Here is a 21,229-nt window from a genome sequence, read left to right as displayed (position 1 = left end):
GTGAAAAATTTTAATTACCTTTTCGGTGCTCTTGCATTTCTCCACTATTTTAATTACCTTTGCGGTGCTCTTGCATTTCTCCACTATTTTAATCACCTTTGCGGTGCTCTTGCATTTCTCCACTGTTTTAATTACCTTCTCAGTGTTCTTGTATTTCTCCCATGCTTTTAGCATTTTCAGCCACTTGGTGGTTCTTTCAATTTCCAGGTGCTTTTGCTAAAATAAAATTGAGATCGAGTGTTACTGTTTGTAGCTTCTTTACTTACAAATTACAAGAAGAAAAAACCCGAAAGCTTTTTTTAAAAAAAACTACTATATTAGAAAGCAAATATCCTATGTACTTTACTTCTAAGTTGGATAATATTAGATCTGCATTAATAATATTGAAAAGTTAATGCTAAGAATAATAGGGGATACATCACTTGAGTAACAACAGGAAAGGGATCATTCGAATTTCCTAACAATTTAAAGCTTGTTATGGTAAGTTTTGTGTACACTACAAATTTTTTTAAAGGAAATTTTAAAATACTTGAAATATTTACAAAGCAATAAAATAAAACCACAAATTCAATTCTTTTATCTAATTTTATTGCATTCTAGCACATTAATGTTTCTGACAGCTAAGTTGGATTTTTAAAAAGAATTGTGTGATTAATACATAACTAGCCCTACGCTAGAGAAAAATTATGCAGAAACAAGTCACAGTTGTCACTCAAAGGATACTCCCCATGCACTGATGTGGAAAGACATGTGGCAGTGCTCTGAAATAGAAATAAGGCGGCTAGAGGCAAGGTCACATAGAAGGGTCAAAGAGAAAATGAGTGGTATGTGAGGAACTGAAAGATAGTAGAGGTTTTATCTAGTGAGATGTTGGAATACATGTGTTTCTGGGATCATTCAGCACTCTGGGGGGCTTACAAAAATTTGAAAAATCTTTCAAAAGGAAGCATCAGGGGACAAGCCTGGCAAGGTGACAAGGGTCTTGTATGTCACAGAAAACTGAAGTCTGCAGCAAAGCCAGGGAGTAAAGAAAGTGAGACAGAAGCACTTGTTCCTCTCTTTTTCGGTTTCCAGGCAGAGAGACATTTTATTCCTAAGTATATGAGCCTGGAAATATAATATATATGATAATAAGCAATGGAAATACAGACTACCCAGAAAAGGCAATAGCTAGGATGCACCTCAGACTCAAGGATGTGTGCTCCTTAAAATCCCAAAAGGCAGGTCTGGGAGTAAAGAAGTCAACACAAGGGCTTGAAGGACAGGCCGCCAGGACAGAGGAGTTCGGAACAGGCAGGTGGACTGCAGGGCCAACACTCACAGTCACTACCTCATTCTGTCTCCATCCGCAATCCTGTTTTCTTAGAGCTAATCTAGGCAATCATTTCCTGGAAGAAAACTGTGGCTCCTTGCTGACTGGCTTCAATCCAACCTCAAACAGGCAGCCATTATGTTGGCAGATGGCACACGCCCACCACCAATAATTTTACATCTAAAGGCATAAAACTCCAAGGAAAATCCTGAATTTATGAAGATCTTCACCAGTGAGAATATTTTTATACACTTTACTTTTAGGTATTTTCTTAAAACTCTTTAATTACTTTCTAATTCTTTACAATTTTTGACGAGCGTTTCATAATAAAAGATGATCTCTTGTGAGCAAAGGAACTGTACAACTGCCCATTTTTCAAGAAGCTAAACACAGTCTTCATTGTGTTATTAGTGATAAAATGCTACAGATGGTTCCAGGAATAAGTTTAATTTTAAAACTCAGTGGGGCACTGAAATCTAATTAACGTTTCTGCTAAACAGGACTTTAGAGAAGGCCAAGCTGTACAAAGCTCACGGTTGATCTAAGTTTTGTTTGGTAATTTTCTGCTCTCCCAAATTTCTACTCCCTGATTTCTTCAAAACATAATCCCTTCCTCTACTAACAGGAAAACACCAAGTGACTAAAGCCAACCCAAAAGTATAGCGCACATTTAGCAGGAGCGCCCTGCAAACAGCCAGTAGGTCTCTTGCTAGCTTTCATTTTTATGATTATCAATTATGAACAAACCACTTTAGGAGGAATTCTTTTTTTTCTTTTCAGATATACTTTTGTAAATGAATGTTTATTATTTTTTATTTTAAATGCTATACATCCTCACACTGCAAGGACAGAACATGCCTGTGTATGTATATCTACCTATATTGTATGTATATATGCACATACAATTTCAAAACCATTAAGTATGCTTTTCTTTCTTCTATATAAAATAAATTATACCTTAGAAAAACAAGCTCCGGAGTTTAAACTTAAATATCAGTTAAATTTAACTGTTGATTCCATAATACTATACCATTTCAACTATACCAGATTTCAAAGTATCTCCACACTCCATACTAATTTATAATTCATGGTTCAAATATGTTTTTTTGTTTTGTTTTGTTTTGCCTTGTCTTTTTGAGACAGGGTCTCCCCAGCTGACCTGGAACTCACTATATAGACCAGGCTGGCCTTGAACACACAGAAATCCACCTGCCTCTGCCTCCTGAGTGTTGGGATTAAAGACTTGCACCTTGTTCTAACAATTAGATTGAGAATAGAAGTAACTGAAACCATATATGACAACTGTGAACTTAAAGTGGCCTAGAAAAACAGGTTACAGAGCATCAACTTGCCATAAATCCAACACCACCAAGATAAAAGTAGAATATTTCTTACACCCAAATTAAACTCTTGCGATCCCATCTCTGTCTTTTGTTTCTGTCCTGCCCTCTGTCCCGTTCAAATAACCATTTTCCTAGAAGAAGCAATGGCTCCCTACTAACATTCCTGCCTTCAATGCAGTCTCCACACTGCTACCCCAACATTGTGCACATGTCCCACTTAAAACTTCTTCAGTGGCTTCCTACTGTTCCACAAAGTTCAAACCTTTTAACACAGCATAAATGATGGCCCTTCTCAATATGGCCCCAAATCACCTTCCAGTTTCACTTGCTACTTTATAATCTGTCCATCCTGAACTGTTGCTTATTCCCTATGCACAATATATTGCCATTCCTCTTTGACCAATGTTTGCTGTACACCTGCCGGTGATGATGCTTTTCCTCACCATCCATGGTAGCTAATATTGACTGTCAACCTGACAGGATCTATAATCACCTAGGAGACAAAGCTCTGGGCATATCTGGGAGGGAGTTTCTAAATTGGGTTAACTGAGGTAGGAAGACCCACCCTAACTGTGGGCTATACCATTCCTGAGGCTGGGGGCCTGGGCTGAATAAAAAAGGAGACAGTAAGCTGGGCATGGTGGTGTGTGCCTTTGATCTCAGTGAGTTCAAGGCCAGCATACCTGGTCTATAAAGTGAGTTCCAGGCCAGGCAGACTACAGAGTGAGACCTTTTTTTTTTAAGGAGAAAGTAAGTAAAGTCCCAGCATTCATCTCTTTTTGCATCCTGCAGATAAACTGTAACCAGGTGCCTCATGCTCTTGCTACCATGACTTCCATGACATGATGGACTGCCATGCCACTTTGTGAGCCAAAAAAGCCTTTCCTTCCTTAAGTTGCTTTTGTCAGAATGATGAGAAAAATAACTAATGTACACCATCAAAAATCTTATGCACCTTCTCAAGATCCAGCTCAAATGCCCAAGGTCTGAAATCTCTCCTAAATGCCTCTATGTCCAAGCTAAATCAATTATTCCCTGAGCTTTCAGTGCCAGGGACTAAGGACTTGGCTGGCCTGGATTCAAGTAAAAGTTTTGTCTCTTCCTATTTGTTTCACTTGGGACAAATTACTTGAGTCTTCTGTATCTTAGTTCTCTGATCTATAAAATTAGAATTACTATAGTTATTGTTGTACCCAACACTTGCATTCTAGCTAAGTACTCAAATCAGAGTATGAGCTCCTTAACCACAAGGACCATAGCATATGTTTATCTTTTAATTTCATTACTTAAAGAAGAAGTTTTATAGGACAATGCAAATCAACATCTTAAGTAGTTTACATGAGGAAAGACAACTGAGAACCAATGTGAAATAATAGCATCCTGTGATTCAAAAGTAGATGGGTGGGAAGGAGGATGACAATGAACTATTACTTTAGTCAGCAGCTTGAACACTAGAATACAGAAATCACCAGAAGTAAGTTATGACAATGTCTCTTATGCAGCATAATAGAAATGGTACCATACCGCCACAGGCAAAAGTGTTGCCAAAAGGAAGAACTCTTGACATTAGAAGTCCATACAAAATTGTGTTAGTTTTATATACAAACATCTTACTTTTCTTAATTTTCATTTTGAAATATTTCAAACTTACATAAAAACTAAAGAATACTACATCATATGCTTATATGTACTTCATAAAAATCTACCAAATATTGGGCTGGAGAGATGGTTCAGCGGTTAAGAGCACTGACTGCTCTTGCAGAGGACCCGGGTTCGATTCCCAGCACTCACATGGCGGCTACGAACCGTCCTTAACTCCAGTTCCAGGGTATTCTGAAGCCCTCTTCTGACCTCTGCAGCATTGCACGACACGGGTGCACTCACATACATGCAGGCAATACACTCATACACATAAAACAAAAATAATAAATTAAAAAAAATTTTTTAATCAACCAAATATTAACCTTTTGCTAGTTTATTTTGCTAGGCTATTTTGTGGCTAATCCACTAGAAAGTCAGACATAAACACTTCATCTCCAAGTACTGCTAAGCATGCATCCCTTAAGAAAAAAAAAAAAAAACAGAACAAAATACTTTATCTTAATCACTGTAACAATCCTACACCCAAGACATTTTAAATTAAATTATTAGTATCTCATAGTCCATACACTAAAATTCTTATTTGTCCCCAAAATAGCAGTTGTGTACTTATGGCACTGTTGGGACTTGAGCTCAGTGTCTCACACATTGATCCTATGTCATTAAGCCACCATTAAAATCCCTTACTATGGGGTTTGGACAACTTCCAGGTCTCAGGAGGGTGTCATACTCAAGGAGGGCATGGACACTCTGTGATGCTACACCTTGCCCTGTGGATCTTCCATTTGGCTGTTCTTGGGTGGTTTCTTTTTTAAAAAAAAAAAAATAAATGGGTAATAATAAGCAAAACACTTCTTAAGTTCAGTAAGCTGCTCTAGAAAACCCAAACAATGGGTCAGGGGACTCTCTTATTTACACACCACAGGTCAAAATCACCTGAGCTTTGATTTGCTTTTGACATGGGAGCAGTCTGGTGAGCAGTGAGCTGTGGTTCTGTACTAAATATCCATTGGAGGAACTGCTTGGCATATGTGGGAACACTCAAACATATTTTAGAGATATGCAGTATCCCGTACTATGTAAAGTATAAAATAGTAAAAAGAGTTTGTTTTCTCTCATCTCATACCAGTAGGATGCCTGAGTAAAGAAGCTGATGGGAGTCAGCCATGCAAGATCTCCCCAGCAGAGGTCAGGAGAGAACAAGAAATACTGGAAAGAACAGGTCTGTTTTTACAGAACACCTTGACATTGGACAGTTTATGGTCATATACTGTGAGATTTCAAGCCATGTAAAATTAAGGTATAATTTTTAGAAAAAATTAAAGGGTGCTGGCAAGACAAATCAACAAGTAAAGATGCTTGCCAAGTTTAACAACCTGAGCTTGAGCTCCAGTAGAAGAGAGTGGATGGAATCATCTCCCTCAGGTGGTCCTCCGACCTCCACATGAGCACAATGACATGCACCCCTCAAACATAAATAAAATAAACAAGTAATCTGTAAAAATAATAAATGGCTTAATACTCTAAGTATCATGCAAAACATTACACTATATAGAGGAATAGCTTTATCTATGAAAATTCATAGTTTTACATAACTTTCCTCCTTATTAAAAACATCAATAAGTTCAAGGAAACAATATAATCCATTATTACTATTGTTCTATACAGAGTAAATATAATGAGTGTGTTCATTTATTTGCTTAAGTGCCTATTTGGGGGAACCCAAGGCATTTTGCAAACACCGTATTAATCCTCTCATGAGGGAGGGTGGATTACTATCCCTATTTTAAATGGCTAACTGCCGCCTGTAAAATAATGCGTGGGCAGAGCTAGAATGATTCAAAGTCACAATAACCTCATTATTATCAGTCCTCCTAAGCAGCGAACGCACACACTTCAGGTGCACCTTTAAGGACTACAGACTTTTAGCAAGGTGATCATTTCTCTTCATCTCATTCAACGAAAAAAAAGTGTAAATTTTTATTACCTTTCTAGCCTCAAGTCTAAGCATACACCAGAAAATATATAAACCTACCTCAGAAACAGAAAACCTAGATGGAAATCTGATACACTAAAAAGTTTCTAGCCTTAAGACTGCTTTGCATAAAGCAAATTCTTGCTCCACTTTAAAAGTCAATTTTTTAAAGCAGGCTGCTAAGATGGTTCAGTAGGTAAAGCCACATGCCACCAAGCCTGACAACCTGTTCCATTCTCCAGAACCCACATGGTAGGAGAGAACCAACTCCCTCAGGTTGTTCTCTGACCTCCACATGTGCAGTGTGGCATGGACCTGCAAGCACATGTGCACACATACCCCAAATAAATGGGGGAAAAAGATTTAAAAGCAGGCCATAAAATAAATTCCAATGAGATTATGTATGAAAGGGCTCTATGGAAGAAACCGCAACGAACACCCTCAGAACCCTCCATTACTCCAATAAAGAACTGACAGATATACAATTATGTTCTCCTCTAAAATACATTATTAAAGTACACACAGATCACTTTTTTAAAAATGTTTTATTTATTATTTTATGTGTATGTGTGTATTGCCTGCATGTACAGAAGTGTATCTGTGTCATGCAATGCCTGTGGAGGTGAGAAGATGGCATCAGATCCCCTGGAACTGGAGTTCTAACCAACACGTGGGTGCTGGGAATCGAACCTGTGTCCTCTGCAAGAACAGTCAGTGCTCTTAATTGCTGAGACATCTTTTCAGGCCCGACTCAGAAGATTTTAGACTGAACTACTAGAAGAGGACAGCTCCCATTTCCTGTGTTGGGGATCTGTGTTTATAGGACAGACTTGTGCACTGAACCAAATATTGCTAGATCAGAGAAAATATCAAAATTCAAAATCAGAAGAATGTTTTTTCTGACACTAGTAGGAAGGGAGGTTTGGACTTTTGAGTGAAACTATTGCAAGTTAGAGGTCATCTGTAATGGCTACAATAAAATTTGAGCTGGGATGGAAGACAGGAGGTCCTGTGGTGCTATCAGAGGGTTAGAAAAATAAGAGTACTAGACAAGAAGTGATGGTCAAAGACAAGAACAAATGCTCACATTACCACTTAAAGCAGACCATACAAAGTTCACCTGAGGCAGACTTAACTAGAGGCTCACAGTTATCACCTCTTCCTTCTCATGCATTCTCGAGCTACACAGAGTCTGCTGGCATTCATGATCATAATGCCACCACCAATCATCTCCCTCCTGTTGACCCAGATGGCCTTCCTCTAGTCCCTGGGCAGAGGGCTTCTCAAAGGCCAAGTATGCTTCACTCAGTCCTGCAGTTCTAAGTAGTAGCTAGTCTAGTTCAAGACACATAGATGCTGCTCAGTGATAGAGCTGTGAAAAGCCCCTTGTCAAAGCATTTATGTTATGATGTTGCCAGAGAATCATAAAATCTTTCACCTGTAGGAGGTGTCCACAGGGATTTTTATAAATGTGAAATAACAATTCTGTTTACATCTTAAGGTTTTGCTACAGTTATATTTTTCAGAAAATTGATAGTATTTTCTAAAATATTTTTCAAATTATAATTTTACCTCCATTGCATGAGGCATGGAGAACGTACATGAACAGACTATTCCAAGATTGATAACTTTCCCTTTCATTCTACAATTAATTTTGGAAAAGAAATGGGAGGAGAAAGGAGAGTCTGTCAAATCCAAGTTCTCATGTACACATGGGTATTGAACAAGTTCCTTGCTAAGCAGAGTAAAGAAAAACCAACAGGTTTACCATGTCACACTTGTTTATACTCTTAAAATGCTGACTACAGAAATGCTCTATGCTATTACCTGTGGAAAATGTATTAAAACCTCAGTTATTTTCCAAAGAGCTACTAGTCTAGAATGGTGCTTTATTAATCAGAGGTTGCGTAAGAATCATTTATGATTCCTTATGGCAATGGCCTTCTGGGTTCCTGCCACAGAGAGGCTGGTTTCAAATCCGGGTGGAGCCTGCAGCTGGGGCTTACCATTTTAAGAGTGCAGACCATGTCTATGAACTGTCTTCTTACTTTTTTCTTTTCTTTCTCTTCTCTTTTCTTTTTGAGACAGGTTCTCCCTGTAGCCCCAGCTGGCCTTGAACTCAGAGATCTACCTGCCTCTGCTTCCCAAGTGCTGGGATTAAAGGCATGTGCCACCACACCTGGCTTTAATTTCATTACTCTCTCAAGAGTGATATAATTATGTTCAAATTCTAACAATGCCACCTGTATATAAAACAGCACTCAAAATCATAAAAGCAGATTTTATTCTAACAAAGGCGATTACAAGTAACTTTAAGTAAACAAAGAACTGGACTTACTCGTTCCGCAGCTGCATTATGATATGGGAGCTCCTCCTCACTGCAGAGAATAACAACATACATGAAACGGTTGAGATCAGAGCAGATTTTTATCAACTGCATACCTAAGGCACACATTATATAGAGTATCTCCACAAGCGTTATAGGTTTCATGTTTCCATCCCACTGAATTTAAAGGAAAATAGTAGCTAGTCTATAATTACAACGTTCCCAAGATTCACATTCTCAGACCTGCAGTAGTCACTATCCACAGGAGGCAATTTAAGGGTAAGTCTCACTAGCCACTGTCCAAGTGCACAAAACTCACGTAGCTTTAGGCTTCCATAGTGAACATTTCCATCATGGCAAAAATGTTCTGCTGGAGTTCTCCCCTAGACTCAGCACCTCCTGCTATGGTGAATAAATATTTTTGGTTTTAAGGATCCTACAACCTTTTTCACAACTACTGGGCTCTGGTGTGACAGTGTGAATATAGCCACAGATGATATGTAAAAGGAGTGTGGTGTTCTCACAAAACTTTTACAAAAGCAAGTGATGAGCTGGATGTGGCCTTGGCACAAAGGTCAGCCTGCCAACTTGTGCTCTAGAGCCCACCTCTGTGCCTGGATGCAACTGTTGCTTAAAATAAAGGACTGCTTAAAATTAGAATAGGAAAGAAATGAAGCTGAGCCTGGTGGCAACAGGCCTGAGATTTTTGGTACAGGAAGCTAAGGAGCAGAAAGATCTCAAGTTTAAGGACTGCCAGGGTTTCAGTAAGTTCAAAACCAGCCTGGGTAACTAACTTAGTGAGACTCTGTCTCAAAACAAAAATGAAAAGAGGTCTGGAGCACCAGGAGAGATAACTCAGTCTGTGCAGTGCTTGCCACACAAGCACAGGAACCTGCATTCACGCCTCACACCCATCAAAAACGAAGTAAGCAAAGGGTATGGAGACATACACTGGGGAGACAAAAACAGACAGATCTCTGGGGCTCACTGGCCAGCCAGCCTAAACTAATTGGCAAGTCCCAAGTTCCAATAAGAAACCTAGACTCAAAAAACCCTACAGTAGATCACTTCTGAGGAAACCCCACAGTTGACCTCCAGCCTCCGCATGCATGTGTACCTGCATACACATGTGTAAACATGCATACACATGAACAGGCACACACAAGAAGGCTGAAGACATAAGTTAATAGTAGGGTATGTGTCTAGCATGAGGGAGGTCCCAGGTTCAATGCCCAAAATCAAAAAAAAGAAAAAAGGGATATTTGCTTCCAATGAACTTCTGAGTTAAAAAGAAAACCTCCACATTTAATCTGTAAAATAAAGAATGGCTTGTGGTCAAAACTTCAAGAGCTGTTTTTTAAATATATATATATATATATATATATATATACACACACACATACATATAAAATCCATTTCTCTTGTACAGATCATGTATGGCATCACCACTGATGTTAAAATATCCTAAGACACTTATAATAAGTGACAATAAAGTATCACATCTAAACAAAGCTGTTTTCAGTAGCTTTCTCAATGGTATGGATGTTGCTACAATGATACGTATGTATTCTTCAGTTTTCTCTTGAGACCAAGTAGCACCACTTTTAAAAACATGACAAATGAGTATTCAAGAGCCTGGAATTTTCTAAAGGCATTCTTTTGCTTCTCTGAAGAGTCCTAGATGAACCATTAAAGCCATATAGCAATGGAACTGACAAAAATGCTGTAAAAGCCCATGATTAGAGAGAGAACCCAAACCCCTCCCTTCAGAGATATGAAAATGAATGTTTTCATTAAGTCACTTAGCTTGACACAAGGACATGCAGCACAATATAATCCAGCGCATTTAAATGATCTTCAGCTAGCAGCAGAGTATATAAAGAAAAAAGATAGAGGCTAAGAAAGCAGGTCTCGAGAAGGAAAGGAACTCTGGGGACTGAATCTGGTCTTTAGACCTCATGATGGATGGCAGAGCATGATTTGATCAGTTCTCCAATACGGACTTTCTTGTTTTATGTCTTACACTTAAAACTTTCCATACAGAATCTGTTGTGCGCGCATGCTTATCTCCACAGAGCTTTCCCTCCTCAAATATCTGTGTTCATAAATGCCGATGCTTACAGCCATTGGAGAATACAGAATGCCACCTTGCTAATAGCTCTGTGTAGTGTCCAGACACACACTGGACATTGAAGATGCTCAGTAAATACTGTGAAATAGATGTGTAGATGGAAGGGATGCTTGTATCCACCAATAAATCTTTATATTGCCACTTAAATATCCTTCAGGCAGAATTGAGGAAGAATCACTATCTTGTTGAATATTCCTTCAGGTCAGCAAACCATGGCTCACAGGCTGAGTCTGGTTTGCTGCCTAATTTGGGGAATAAAGTTTTAATAGAATACTGTCATTCCTATTAATTTAGATGGGTGTTTCATGCTAGCAGCAGAGCTGAGCAGCTGTGAGAAAAATGTGGCCCACAAAGCAAAATACATTAGGTATCCAGCTCCTGAAAGCAAATGACTGCCATCCCTTGATTTACAGAATAGGCCTCACAGATACAGAGACTGCTTCCAAGTAGCTGAACCTCACAGGAACAGTGAATAAAAACAGTACAGTCATTAGGAGAGACTTTAACTGATATGTTTTTCATCTAGCCTCAAACTTTAAATGAATTACTATGTGCCATGTGTATCTACAATTTCTAAGCAATTCATGCAGAATATTGCTGTTAATGTGAAATAAACTTTTACTTGGAAACCTGATCTTGTTAAAATCAATTAAGTTGAATATATTGACTAAGTTTCATTTTTGTTTTTAAAGCAACGTTTATCTGTCTAGACTCAACCTACTTAAAATTTATATAAAAGATAGGCAGAGTGTTCTCAAGCCCCTCTAAACAAAATGAATCATCTTGAAAAACAAAAATGTCCATATGCTTCCTCTTGTAAATCTATAAAGTCATGGAAGACTACAGACAGCCTGTTCAATTTTATAATATACAAATTTGGATAAGTAGTTGAGCATCTGACACTCGGTGTTAATTTTATCTTCTTTTTTTGGTATGATTTCCTTTTAATTCTTCTAATAATAACTTGTGACCTAAAAAGCATTATTATCATTATCTAAATACCAGGCATTCTTTTTCAGCAGAATAGAGAAGGCTATTTTTGATTAAAATGTTTAAAGATTTCCAACTTCTTAAGCAGCTCACCTTCTGCACCCAGCAGCTGTAAGTTCACCACAGACACAGGCTGGGGTTGACATCTCACTGCTGAGAGCTAAATAAAGGCAGTGAGGCTCCAGCATTGAGCCAGGCTGTTTTGGAAATGACTTTTGCATTTACTGTGAAATCTATTATAAAACCAACCTAGTCCTATAGTATCTGTGTTAACTATTGTTACTCCTTTATATATCATAACAAAGAATTTAAGTTTCTAAAACTGCATTTAGACACAAACTCAGCAGTCTTCAAAAAAAGCTGTAAGGTTATTCATTTTATTGTCTTGACAATAAATTTAAAATCCAATTTCAATTGCAGCAGCAATCAAAAACTACAAATAGGGGCTGGAGAGATGGCTCAGCAGTTAAAAGCACTGGCTGTTCTTGCTGAGGATCCAGGTTCGGCTCCCAGAACCCACATCGTAGCTAAAACTGTCCGCAACTCCAGTTCCAGGGCATCTGACACCCTCTTGTAACCTCCAAGGGCATTGTACAACACGAGTGCACTTATACACATGCAGGCGACATACATAAAAAAAAATAATAAAATTTTTTAAATTACAAATAACTAAGGTATTAGAAATGCTCTTCTGATCAAGGTATGACAAAGAGCAACTTGGACATGCTTACATCAAGTAACTCTATTCAACAGTGCAAACTCCCATCTATCTGAAGTGATGTGCAATGAAAGTCACCAGCAGCAATCTCTGGAGGAAGTGTTTCACTAAAATCAGGCATTGTAACAACAGTCAGTGACTGAAACAATTTAATAAAGCCTAACAATACACTGAAATCCATTTCTCTGCATCACTGTTTTCAATTGTGCCGCCTATTTTAGGATGACAACCTGGACAGCAGGAGAACTGGTACCAAACTACCTCATTCTCAAAGACGTGGTGCTTTGGTACCTTAGCATATAGATACAAATAGCCACTTCAAACACTGTCCTCTTTGGACACTCCTCCCACCCCTTCCATTTGATTCCAGGAATGTCAAAGCCCTTATCCTGTATTTCTCTCATTAAAACACAAGGCAGTAGCAGGCAGTTCACTAAGGCAGTTCAGAACACAGCTCTGCCAGGGGAACACCAAGCCTCCTCACCCTGATATACTGTCAAAAGAACTCAGGCAACTTATTTGGCCTCTTGGTGCTATAGGTTCACCGTCTAAAACCCAGACAGAGAAAGAATACCTACCCCAAAGACTTTCTGAGGGGAGTAACTGAGTTCATCCCAGTAAAGGGCACATAGGAAGTGTTCAGTGAATATTAACTAGTATCAAAGTAAGACGGTGACTTTTTCTACTACGGCCAACTGGACCTCAGTCCAGAGTTTTTAAAAAGCAAATACAAAATACATGACTGCAACTTTTAGACTGGCAAATACAGGTTAGAATCTTGGGCAAGACTCTCTTACTTGTAAGACTTAGCTCACTTGTTTCAACTAACAACATAAGAAAATTTATGGAATTAACAGAGCTTTTTGGAAAGCCCAGGTTTTACTTGGAAGTATATTATAATTTTTAAAAACACATTACTATAGTGGTTCAATTCTATCAAATATATACACAAAATAGTCAAAATGAACTGAGCTGCATCTTACCTTCTGAATCAAAATCTAGTACAGAACCCAGAATTTTTTAAATTTTCCAAGTTATTTTAACCTGTAGACAGATTTGTGACTTACTAAGCTTAAGAATCTTAAATGCTCAAAATGTCCTTGAAAATTTGATACACACCCTAGATCTGCACTTAATCCACAAATACAAATACATAACTGCTTCTTGTCACAAAAACAAATCCACAAATATATAACTGCTTCTTGTCACATTTGTGGCGGGGGGAGGGTGGGGAGGAAGAGGAGGAATGGGGAGAAGAGGAAAAAGAGGAAAACTTAATGGAGGCATGGAAATAAGAACAGTGTTTTCATCAGCTAGTCCAGTGAAGCTCAAAGTCTTGTGATTATAACTACTCAGGAAAGAGTTTTAGATATGTAACATCTCTAGGCATAATAACAGTTTATATATGTCTAGAAGTTTATGATGTACTCCTGCATTTGATTTCTTTCAAAGCTGAACTACTCCTGAAATATGTAAGGCAGTTTTGATTTTAATGTCTAAATGAAATATGAAATGGTTAACTGACCAGAAACCAACAAACAGGTAAGAAGAACACATATTTGCTAACTCCTAGAATTCTTTCTGCTTGCTTTGCTCTCAGAAGAACATTATACAACAAAACAATTTCTAAACGCACACAATTTAGATAACACAAGAGCCAAACAAACAGATTCACATCAATTTGTAGAATATTTTTACAAGTCAAAATCACTTAACCACTTGACTTTATAGTGGTCCAGACCCTCAGAGTCTTTACACCATAAATGAGGATAAATGAGTTAATTCTGAGCGGCAACTATTATGAGTACATTTAAGCTATAAGGGAGATCAATGGCATTTCTTGCCATTTCCCATTTTTAGACTATATAACATAAATGTTCCAGTTGCTGATTTTTAAATTTATTTATATAAAATTAAATGCTTTATAATTATTTTTAAAATACAAAACTATTATCCATGTGCATTTAATTCTGCTAAATTATTAATAAAACTCATCTGTGCACTTACTATGTTCTTACTCAAGCTCAAAAAAATAGCAAAGGCTATATTCTGAACTATAGTTCAATTTTAATCATCGTGGTTAAAATGCTAGGAATTTAGTACCAAGATAGTACACTGGAGTATCACTCCTGGAATCTTACAAAAATTCTACTAGAAATAAAGAAAAATCACTATAATAGTCATAGAAAGACAGAGATTTAAAAACATCAGAGTTCAACCTGTGACTTACTGTAAAAAGCCAAATCTATCTGTGACTTTGTAAACAAGGTAATCGGCATCTTCCCAAGGTTCGATCTCTGCACCTTCTCGTCCCTAAGATGAAAGATAACAGGGGTCTTACTGGGAATTTATAAAACAGCAATTTTCTTTTTGCATTAAAGATATCAAACACAAGAATATATTAAAACAACTATTTCTGGCAATATAATCACTGCTTCCTAGTTAGAAACTGTAGAAGATACTGTGTGGCAAGAGCTGACACACAGCTGCATCTCAATCACATTACATCTCCTGAGGGAAGCACGGGGAAATCAGAAATCAAGCAACCCACTTAAAGGAGGACCTGACAAACTTTTAAAGTCTTAAAGTGAACATACCTTAGAACAAGGCCTTCATGCAAACTTCTCAGAGGAGGAAATGTACTTCATCTTTCTACTGTTTTGTTTCCCAGCTACATAGGCCCTGAACCTACTCTTGTCAAGGTCAATAATGAATTCAACTTACGAGACCCAGTGAGCACTCATTAGACTGTACTCATGTGAGGACTGCAATGACTCCCATGCACTCCTCCTCACTTGCACAGCACTGTTCCCTGTTACCCTACAGCTCTCTGTATGGCCTCTAACTCTTTTTTTGTGATTGCTTTTCATAGGTAACTCTTAATTGCTGGTGTGCACAGAGCTCCATCTTTGGCCCACTACTCTTCATTCCAGGTATCACTTACTCACAGGCTGTTAACCAACACTGATGAATATGGGATGCCAACTCCTTAAATTTGAGACTCACGATATAAATGTCTTGGAAGTATATTTTATAACATCTGCTTGTGTACTTTCCTTTGGGTAGACTGTGAGCATCCTCTGGGCAAGGGCTGTCAGAAATCATTTCTATATTATAATACAAAAAAAGGATTCCAGGTCCAAAGCCTGTGTTAACTGCAAGGGGTTCGAAAATGATCACCAATATGAATGAATAGTGCTCTTATTAATTTTACATAGTTATGCAGGTAAATAAACTAACTAGGTTTTTCATGGATTAAACTAATACCTACCACAACAACAGGGAACTGTGGGAGCCTAACTGCTTGGTCCTTGCCTGTGTGTGTCCTTAGAAGACGGGCACAGGCATGGCCTTTTATTGCATGTTCCTATTACTCATGTAAAAAAAATAAAGGTATTGTTCAAGTGATACAAATGTAAAACAGCATTTATAACTAATTGATATCTATGTCTCATTACAAACCTTTCCCCTTACGGGGAAAGCAAATCAGGAGACAAAGAAATTGTCAATAATTGTGATCTTTTTCCTTTTTTACATCAAAAACAAGATTCCATGCTAAGGTGATATGAAGGGGCAGAGGAATCATGGGGAGGGAAGTTTAAGTGATGGGGGTTTGGGTTTGGGTGACAGAAGAGGTGGTAAGGGAGAAGACAACTAACAACAGGATGTTTGAAAAGGCCATTTAGAAATCTCCTGTTTTGTAAGCTAACTCCCTGCTAGGTAGCTTTCTTAGTATCACAAGGTTCTTGTAGGGTGTTGAGGGAGGAAAGCCATCAACAGCCTTACCCAGCTGTGAACCCTGTAAGATACTAACAACAGGCCTGGCAAGATATGCCCAAGGGTGCAGTAGTGGCCCAAATGTTATGAGGGTGTCCTGACTTCCTTTCTGTTTCTGTGATAAAACATTCTGACCAAAAGAAACTTGGGAAGAAAGCTTTTTTTTTTGTTTTTTGTTTTGTTTTTATGCTTATTTAGCAGCTACTATGAATCAAAAATTGTGCGGGTTATTTAGTATCAAAAGCAAATCAAGCAAAAGGAATTTCTGATCCCAGGGAGTTTCTATTCTAGGAGAGAGGATAACAAGCAAAATATAGAGAGTGCTGATACGGTAAGTATTAGGGTGGGAAATAAAGGGGACAGGAATGCGAGGACGACGTAACAAACAGCAAGATTCATCAGAGATCTCACTCAGAACAGAACATGAAGAAAGATCTAAAAGAGGTGAGACAATGGGTCTTAGGGAATCTGGGGTAAAAGTACTCCAGGAAGGAGACAGCCAGTGCAAGACAAGAGGCAGAACAAGCCCAGGAGACAGAAAACAGCAAGAAGAGAGAGACCAAAAGAAAGAGTCTGAAGATGAAATCAGAGAAAAAGTGGAGCACGATGTTCTCAACAAGTAAACAGTTTCTGTTATTTCAGCTCTCCAATAAGCAAACCCCTTTCTATTAATATAGTTTTTCTAATAAAACTCATTCAAAGAGTAAATATGGATACTCACTCTATCATATTTAGCAACTATTTCAGCTCGTTCCTGAGCAAGTTTGAGTGCTACATCCTGGTCAGAATCTGTGAAGAAACCAAATTTAGATGGGCTGTTATTCAGAGAATAATAAAGTTAGTCATAAAAGTAAGACAAAGCAAAAATAAAACATACAACCAATATTCTAAAATGAAAAAATCAATAAAACAAAAATGAGACAAGGGTAACATTAGAATACCAACTTATCTATCACTTCAATATTATGTATAAATTCAAAAGAAAGCAAATTTATTAGCATAGTATAAACGTCAGAACACAATATAAACCTAAGCCCTTGTAAGGGTTTGAAGTTTAGTGAAATGTCCCCCATGGGCTCATGTGTTTGAGCATCTAGTCTGGAGCTGGTGGTACTGTTCTGGGAAGCTAGAGAACTGTTGGTACAGATTGGGGGAGGGGGTTATGGTGGAGGGGGCAGGCTTTCTGCATAGAGCCCAGGAAAATCCCCTCTGCCTGTTTGTTCAGCACCATTTGAGGGGTTCTGCAACATGCCCCCACCACCATACCTTTCCAGTTATGAGGACTGAAACTCCCTTGAAACCAAGAGCCAAAATAAACACCTCATCCCTCAAACTGTTTCCATTAAGCATTATATTTGGTCACAATGACAGGAAATCAACTAATACAGCACTCAAGAATCAATTTTGGATTTAAAACTTCATAGAAATAGGAAATAGAAACTGAAATGCAAAGCTCTTAAGTTTTCAGATAAAATCTACTTGGGCAGAAGATGATCATTCAAAAGCACTCCTAAAAATTAATTCCTCCACAAAATTAGCACAAGATACATTTTAGGAGTCACTGAAAACGTTATGTCATGATGAAGACAACCAAGCTTCCTTTGGTCTTTCAGATCCTTAGCAACTGCCTCAACTACTTGACCTAGGTACTATAAAAAAAATTTCCAGTTTTAACACACACACACACACACACACACACACACACACACACACACACCTCTTATTAATAATGGGTCTTTCAAAAACACAAATCTGACAACAAAAGTAAAAGATACACGACAATATAGCCCAATGACCATAAATAAACATAAAAGACAAAGCACAGATTGCAGAGGGCAACCCTGATCAAGAGGAAAAGACAATGTCAAAAAAAAAGCCAAAAGCAAGAAATTCACAAGAGTGAATTCACAAGTCTAGTATTCAAATCCCAACAATCTTGTCTGCATAGCTCACAATTTTAACCATCACTTCATAAAAATGATTCAGATCACAAAAATACGGCAGGCAGGACATACATATCCCTTCTTCCTCTAGGGATTTAGGTTGGTAAGATATATAAATAAGCACAAAGTTGTTTATAACAGCAAAATAGGAATTGGTAAATTTTTAAAGTTTTCTTCCCTCAGTCACATTCTCAGAGTATGAAATATTAATATGGTCTCCCTTCAATGCAAGTGTGAATAATAAATAAATAGAATGGTTCAGTATAACAAGAAAATACACACTAGTTGTTCAGATGTTTACACTAAACTAACAGAAACAAGTCTGAGGTCAGCATATACAGATTCATTATTCTGTTTTTGACCTAAGAATCTTTGTCAATTCCTTTTTTACTGCTGCTGCTCAGCTTTGCAACAATAAACTCATACTTTTCCTGAAGGGGAGAAAAGTAAGTGATTAGAAATTAAATTCAAACTTGGGGACTAGATAGCTTACTAAGCTCCACTAGTACTACCAGAGCTGCTAAACATGAATTTCTTTACAAATGAACAGATGGACATTTTCTTAAAATAGACTTTATACCAGGCCTTTATTCTCACTTGCTGTCCTAGAAGTTTCAACTGATTTGTAACATAATGAGAGGTTTCAAGTAAAAACTGGAAACAATATGGAGTTGGGAAGTGAAAATGTCAATAATTCCAAAAAGAACCAGAGCAAGTCACTGTTTCATAAGGCTTTTCACAGACCACCATCAAGCTACAAAATTTTACAAAGGAAAGTCTAATGGTCTAATAGAGATCATTCTGGAACTAGATAAAACTCCATCCTGATTTCTTGAGTGAAAGAGCATGTACTTTATCATCACCAAACAATTGACTCTAACCAAATAAATAAATTTTAAGCCTGTAAATTTCCTCAGAAATTTCTTATTGTTGTATTTCTCTGTGGAGATAAACATTTATAATAGTAATGAACGTACTCTAGAAAGAGAGTAGATTAAAAGCCAAACTAATTTTATAAATCATAAACAAATTTGCTTATTTAAGAGACTAAAAGGAAATACTAATTTTTTTCTACTGCTGAATCTGCAGACAGTAATGCACACCGCAAGGTAACTGTAATAGCAAAAGAAGTACAGGGTCCCCTATGGTTAGATTGTTTTTTACTCTGATCTACAGCTGAGAAACTTAAGAAGTAAACCAGAATACGTCCTTGGTTTCATTCTGATTGCTTATTTAAAACTTCCATTGTGAGAACAAAGACTTTACAATAAAACTTGACCATAAAAAACAGCCAGAACCACCTTGTGTCTATGTGCAAGTATGCAAAAATTGGGGGCTCCTATTAAGAGTAGCAGTTGTATTTCTCGGTGCTTATACCATGTACCATCAAATCAGAATATAATTGGGGTGTTAACCCTTTTAATTCACTCGAGACTTTATGGTCCACTTTCACAATTAATCCATTACAGTAAGTCTGGATTAAACTGAAAATTGGCTGTAGCAGTATTTGTTGTCAAAATACATGATCGAAGTGTAATTCATTGTGACTTAAAATAAATGTGAAAAATTCCTATCCTAAAAATAAAATCATGTGAATAAATATGAGAAACAACTAAATAGCTCTCTTCTTTCACAAGGGTGTCAGTTTAATGCTGAAGAGGAAAATATCTTTTGGCACAAATTTATGGGAAAAAAATGACTTCTATACTATAGAATTTTAAGAAGCAGTATAAAAACCAACATCACTTGCCGTCACTAAGTTTATTTAAATCCCGTGCCCCCAAGAATAAGTATCTTCTTGAACTATATTCTTTAAAAACAGGCATTTTATCCAATGCCTGTTTAATGTCACTATATTAAGTATAAATGCATACATTATTAAATTTAAAATTCAATCCAATAAAACAAAATTGACCGTTTTTTTTTTTTTTCCTTGTGAAAGTTCTGATAGGTGAGTGTTAAATATAGAAAACAGTATCAACTTTAAAAGTACTTTACCCCGTGTTAGATAATCAGGCTGGCCTCGGGAGGTGAGAGCTGCTTCAGTCCTCATAGAAAAACTTATCTACTCCAAGCTTTCATTACTATGTGAGCATTCTGGAGCACAGCAAAAATGTTAGGTGGTGCCTCACACATTCTGCGACTAACTGAAACAAAACAGGGGAAGGCAGCTCTACTTTAAACAGGGGAAGGCAGCTCTACTTTATCTGTGAAAGGAGCACAAGAAAAAAGTTTAGGATGCCTTCTTTCTTTTTCCAAATGGGAAAAAAAGGCCTCAGTGTGGTTACACGGACTACAGACATTCAAACAAAGATGGTACTTGTTGAGGGGAAACATGTCTTTCAGACTGGATCCCAGCTATGAGCCACAGCAGCCCACACCCAGCATTCCATCTCACAACAAACAGGACTTTAAACAAGCAGCCTTACATGCCAGTCTGACACTTCAAAATTAGCCACATTCTTAGTAATTTCAACAAAATCTGTCATGGAACAACACAAATTTATTTAAATTGTTAAAGCAAAGAAGAAAACTGTTCTTTTCAAGAACGTTTTATATCTTAGCACAATTTTTAATGTGAAAATGTCAAGCTATGATGCAATTCCGACTATAAACACACGCTACAGTAGTGTTTCTGGGTGGTTGTAGTTGTTTTTTCTTTTCTTTTTCTTTTTTTAACAAATGAAAGTTTATTACATTCATTTGTCATTTGGGGAGGGCACCCACACATGCCACGACACAAATGTGGAGGTCAGAGGACAACTTGTGGAAGTTGACTCTTTCCTTCCATTATGTGGGTTCCAGGGATAAATTCAAGTCACTGGGCTTGGAGGAAGTCAAGTACCTGTATTCAACTGGGCCACCTTACTGGCTTCAGTTCTGGGATTATTAATATGCCACATGCCTATAATAAAATGTGTATTCTCCTTTATTTTTTTTTTCCATATTACTGTTTTCTTTAAGTGGGCAGGGACCTAAAATTCGAAAATGCTATACCTAAGTTAACAGCCAGTTGCTGTTTTTACATACCTAGGAACAATAATTACACTTAACTGGACACTGATGAATTAAGTTTATGCTCTGCTTAAGGAAGCGGTAATATCCAATGAAAGTA

At 37.5% G+C, this 21,229-nt stretch overlaps 1 protein-coding gene across 2 annotated transcripts in view; it reads right to left on the bottom strand.

Moving 5' to 3' along the window:
- Positions 1–21,229, bottom strand: part of Usp6nl (USP6 N-terminal like) — a 149,555-nt gene that overhangs the window by 55,362 nt on the left and 72,964 nt on the right. For both annotated transcript variants that reach the window (XM_029565535.1, XM_008837313.3), the window contains 4 exons: positions 16,893–16,960; positions 14,625–14,707; positions 8,568–8,607; positions 136–216 (listed from right to left, as the gene is read on the bottom strand). In XM_029565535.1, the coding sequence (XP_029421395.1) occupies positions 136–174 (39 nt within the window). In that variant the 5' untranslated portion in view covers positions 175–216; positions 8,568–8,607; positions 14,625–14,707; positions 16,893–16,960. The remainder of the gene's footprint in view (positions 1–135; positions 217–8,567; positions 8,608–14,624; positions 14,708–16,892; positions 16,961–21,229) is intronic.

This window comes from Nannospalax galili, unplaced genomic scaffold (genome assembly GCF_000622305.1).
Source record: "Nannospalax galili isolate Female #2095 unplaced genomic scaffold, S.galili_v1.0 scaffold678, whole genome shotgun sequence".
Taxonomy (NCBI): Eukaryota; Metazoa; Chordata; class Mammalia; order Rodentia; family Spalacidae; genus Nannospalax; species Nannospalax galili.
Note: the sequence above shows the minus strand (reverse complement) of the source record. Positions and strands in the feature narration are given on the sequence as shown.